The sequence below is a fragment of the Beta vulgaris genome, chromosome 2, assembly GCF_026745355.1.
Source record: "Beta vulgaris subsp. vulgaris cultivar EL10 chromosome 2, EL10.2, whole genome shotgun sequence".
Lineage (NCBI taxonomy): Eukaryota > Viridiplantae > Streptophyta > Magnoliopsida > Caryophyllales > Amaranthaceae > Beta > Beta vulgaris.
The window spans coordinates 49,180,662-49,186,029 of record NC_079203.1 but is presented as its reverse complement, the minus strand read 5'-3'; the positions used below and the strand labels follow the sequence as shown (position 1 = coordinate 49,186,029).

At 35.0% G+C, this 5,368-nt stretch overlaps 1 protein-coding gene across 1 annotated transcript; it reads left to right on the top strand.

Moving 5' to 3' along the window:
- Window positions 1-1,739: 1,739 nt before the first annotated feature.
- On the top strand, window positions 1,740-2,425 carry LOC104908441 (40S ribosomal protein S16). The gene has a single exon (XM_010697559.4). It carries the CDS (start codon window positions 1,832-1,834, stop codon window positions 2,279-2,281), a length of 450 nt encoding a protein of 149 aa, XP_010695861.1. The 5' UTR covers window positions 1,740-1,831; the 3' UTR covers window positions 2,282-2,425.
- The last annotated feature ends 2,943 nt before the right edge of the window (window positions 2,426-5,368 follow it).

Sequence of the window (5,368 nt, the reverse complement as noted above, 5' to 3'; positions counted from 1 at the left end):
AACCTATTATGACTAGTAAATCTTAAAGATAACAACTAATAAACTTATCTATCTTTATCTTAAGGATAAAGACAAATAATAACCTATACTTATCACACGCCTATTCCTAATATAATTAGTAAAATAAGACTCCTACTTAGACTCAATGATAAGAAATTAGACTCCTAAGTATAATAGGATTCCTTTATCACTTAAATAATTAATTAAAATAAAACTCCTAATTTACATAGAATCCTAACAGAACTAGAACTCTATATAACGACTTCTCTTTCATATCAAGTGTAAGCCAAAAAATTTCAGCCTGTGGACCAGCCCGTTCAAGTCGTGAATTTTACGTCCGATCTTGGGCCGTGAAATCTCAGTCCGACCCACTAGGCCCACGGACTGGTCCGCCCAACCCTCAACAGTGGCCATCTCTAAATATAAGGTTCACTCTTTAACATCTAATATATTCATTTCCTCCTAGTTCTTTAATATGAGACTTACATATAGGTTTCACTCTTAACACCTAATATATTCATAGAGAATACAAAATGGCAAGTATTCACTATAAATCAGGTTCATTCTCAAATGGACGATACCGAATTGCAAAGAAAATATTTTTTTTCAATGATAAGACTCTAATGATTGCTCTTTGGCATGCCATTAATCTCTATTCGGAAGTTTGTAGTGATGTAATGATTGACAAACTTGCATAATAAGATCATCTCTATCCGGTCAAAAAAAAAAAAAATTGCTCTTTGGCATGTCATTAGTCTCTATTATATAAGCCAAGAGGGAGCTATGATTCCCCCATTTAAAAGAATTCTTAACCCTTCATTCAATAAAGATACTTCCCTATTAATATTTTGAGATTTTCCTCAATCATAGCCCTTCCTAATTTAAAATATGTATATCAAAAGAAGTTTAAAGTAGCTAAAATAAACTTTCATAAAAATATGCGTAGTGAAAGAAAATGTTTATGATTGAAGAACAAATTAACATAACAAAAGCAGATTCTAAATCAATAATAAAACCAAAGACATAAAATTTTTAATTTGCCTAAACTTTGAAATGCAATAACAATAACAACACCCATTAACAAGTAATAGAAATACCAAGAAAACAACTTCTTTATCTAATACTTGATATTTGATTAGAACTGATGATGATTGTAAATTACATTCTTCACATTTACATTTAGATGAAATTTAATAATAATCACCAAAATAATCCACGCACGCATCGCGTGCAAAGAAGGCTAGTAATTATATTGGCGAAGAGCAACCATTAAGGGTCTGTTCTCCCCAACTTATTTTCAGTTCAGTTCAATTCAACTCTAAATAATACTTTTACTCTTAGATATCACTATTCATTTCAGTTCAGTTCAATTCAGTTCAGTTCAATTCAATTCAGTTTAGTTTAATTCAGTTCAGTTCAGCTATTTTATGCTGAAGAGAACAGGCCCTAAGCATAGTTCAGTGACATATTTCTAGCACCCAACTTTTAGCTGCGGATCTATCATTAATATACTTGGCCCAATCCGGGCACAAATTACAAGGTGGCCAATGCTCAACTGTGAATCATACATGATCGTGTAGATGAAATTGTAACTTTTACAGGCTCACATCCAACATTGGGTCATCAACCAGGTGCAAAATGATAAAAGAAACCGTGCATTATTAAAATAAACCTGCTAGTATAGATTGAAAACGCAAGCCCAATATAATCCCGAAGCCCAAAGCTGCATTAAACTCCTCTCTCATCTCTCCTCACCCCCTTACAAAACCCTAACAATTTCAGAGAAAAGAGGAGAGAGAATACACAAAACAAAACAAAAAAAACCCTAAAAATGGCCGCCGCCGCACCCGCCGCCGCAGTGCACTCAGTGCAATGCTTCGGTCGCAAAAAGACAGCCGTCGCTGTTACCTACTGCAAAACTGGTCGCGGTTTGATCAAGATCAATGGTACTCCAATCGAGCTTGTTCAGCCTGAGATTCTCCGTTACAAGGTGTTCGAACCCATCCTTCTTTTGGGTCGTTCGAAGTTCAATGGTGTTGATATGCGGATCAGAGTTAAAGGAGGTGGACATACTTCTCAGATCTACGCCATCCGACAAAGCATTGCTAAAGCACTTGTTGCATATTACCAGAAATTCGTTGATGAACAACAAAAGAAGGAGATTAAGGACATATTGGTGAGGTATGATCGTACTTTACTTGTTGCTGATCCTCGTCGTTGTGAGCCTAAGAAGTTTGGTGGACGTGGTGCTCGTGCTAGGTTTCAGAAATCTTACCGTTAAAACAGATTTATGTTTGTTGGTAAGGTTTTGGTTTTGGTATGGATGATTACTTATTAAAGATGGTGAAAATCATCAGATTTTTGGTTTAGTAACTAGTTAAATGTTTTGACTTTCGGATTATATTTGATGTTGAGTGCTTTCTCATGTTTTATTATGTTATTTTTACGCATGCTTTTTTGTGTTTAATTTGGATGAATGTTGCTGGGTTGATTGCTCTATTTTAGGTGGTGGGTGTGGGTGGAAGTTGTTGAATAATCGATCCCAATTCAATTCAATTCTGTATGAATTGGTACAATTTCAGGTTGTATTGCAAGTAATTAAAGAATTGAAATTTGAAAACATAAATTAGGTTTAGGGTTGTCATTATGATCTATCTTTTGGTAGTATGATCTTGTGTGTGTTGTTTGCGTGTTCTTTCGTTCGATTTGGTGGTTGATTTAGTGGATTCTGATGCTTAATGCTATTGTTATTTTAATGAGGGTTTTTAGTGTTTAATTAATTAATTTGGATGATTAATGTTTGGGGTTTCATTGCTCTAGGTGGAAAATGATTATTGTTTGGGGTTGGGGATTACATGCCTATTAGGGGTTGAAAAGTAATTCTGAACAACAGATTTCAAATCTTGCAATCTTAAATTTCATCAATCACAAGTTGCTTTGGGTAATGTTATATTTTTTGGTGTCCTACCCCTCTTGGACGGCATAGAATAGAGATGTACACTTTTTCGTATGAAAATAAGATTTAATGAGCCAAATTCAAACATAGAACAAAATTTATATTTTTACAACAAAAGTAAATAGGTTGTCTTGTCAAGTGTGTTTGGAAGTTCAACTCTAGCCTAATCCTTTTAATAAACAGCTCGTGCTGGATCAACTTACTTAACCTACCTATTTCAACGAATTGTATATCTTAATCTAAACATGCTAAGTTCGTATCTAGCTCAGATTGAGTTGCTGTATAATAGTAGTATTAGTTTCTACCACTTAATAGTTTTCTGCCATTTGACTCACTCAATTTTTACACTAGGCTTTCTTCCCTTAGTCGTTATTTGATATCTAAAACCTTATTTTGTTCCATACTAGATTTAACTTGGGTTATGCATAAGACAGTTAATGTAAGACTTTTAAATACTTTAGTTTAGGGTATATTCTCTTCGACATAAAAAATTGAACTGAAATGACTGTAATTGAAATGCATTTAACCGGATCAATTGCAACTGAACTTAATTAAAATGAATCAAATTGAACTGAATCGATTGCAACTGAATTGAACTGAATTGAATATGAGATGTGGAGAACAAACCCTAAGAGATAGTAATCTTGTTCAATTTTTAATGAAGTTGATTTTCCTTGCGTATGTAAGGTTTTAATTTGAGAATATGTGAAGTTGATTTTCCTTGCTTATTTTAAAATATGTGAAGTTGATTTTCCTTGCTTAGGAAATTGTAAATATGAGTTGATTTATAATTGAAATATTGAATAGTTTGGTTTGATTACTTTGATATGTAATTGATTAATGTTTATCAATCTAACAGAAAATGTCTAGTAATTTACATTCACCTAATTCTAACAAGTCCAAAGCTAAGGGAAAACAACTTGATTTTTGACAATTTATCTTTAAAAGAATGAAATCTCAATAAACATCTTCGACTCTAAGCATTTTGGAATCTTTGATGTTAAACATTAAGTATTAAACAATTTGTGTTTTTTTCCAATTGAATTCTCGACGGTCGGATTTTGTCCCCCTACTTTTAGAATCCTGGTTCCGCCACGGGATATAGATAGTGAAACCATCTAACCACGATATACTAATGTCAAAATTTAAAGTATAAGATATGTTGATATTACACTAATAAAAATGAGTATGAAAAATGAAACAGGAAGACCACAACTACTTGATATTCTTTCGAGGTGCAAGTTTTTTTTATTTGGCTAATGAGTAACTGAGCACATTGAGGGATTTGATGCTAGGTTTTAAATCACCTCCATAAAAGTTTATCAACTAACTAGATGGCATCCGTATTAATTATTAAGCATGAATAGAAATCATAAGGTTGCTCGGCGTAGTTGTGAAGAAAAAATAGAGTAGGCAGATGGCCCAACTGGTGGAATACTGATTGCGTGGAACAAAAGATTCAGAGATTTTAAGCAGGATGAGAGTTTAACTGTTGTAACGGAAACAATTAACAAAACAGAGAATTAATGAACAATTGACACAATGATTTAACGTGGTTCACTAACAAGATGTTAGCTATGTGAACACAACAAGGACAATTGATTTCATTAGGTTTAGGAGAGATTATAAATTACAGAACAATTGATATAGAGGCAGAAGTTAATTTTAGGGTTTATATAGTTTTCTTGTAATTAACCTAAATAAAATGGACCTAAACCGAACCCAAACAAAAACGATATATTAAACTACATACATCAAAAAGCTTAAGGGGCAACGCTAGGCAGAGAAACCCCTGTGCTTGGTTAATCTTAACGCCTGATAATTCAAATATTTCAACACTAGTAACTAGGGATGACAATTGTGGGGAGGGCGGATGTGGAGGATGGTACCTCCACACCCGCACCCGCATAAAATTACAATCCTTATCCTTGCCCTCCCTCCCATTGCGGGGAAAATTCCAGACCCATTCCCGCCTCACCAGGTACGTATTTATACCCATCTCACCCCCACCACCCGCATGGGTACCCGCACATGCGTCGTACCCACTTTATCCCCACCCCACCACCCGCTTCATACCTGCGTCATACCCACATATATATTATGTAAGATAAAATTATTAATAATATAAGTATATAAATAGAATTTTCATCATATATATGTGGGGCGGGTGGGGTTGGGGCGTGGGTGAGGCGGGCCGGGCTGGGGCGAGCGGAGATGGGGCGGGGATAGCATAAAATTCATACCCGCTCCACCACCCATTGCGGGTAGGATTTTAATCCCTATCCGTGCCCCACTTGGACGGGGATGAGTCGGGCCTCCTATTGACCCGCTCCATTGCCATCACTACTAATAACCACATACAAACTTAGTAGGTAACAATCGAAAAACAATTGGTGATAGGTAGATTATCCT

Excerpts from the sequence above, each read along its gene's own strand:
- LOC104908441 (XM_010697559.4), top strand. The coding sequence starts at position 1,832 with ATGGCCGCCGCCGCACCCGCCGCCGCAGTGCACTCAGTGCAATGCTTC.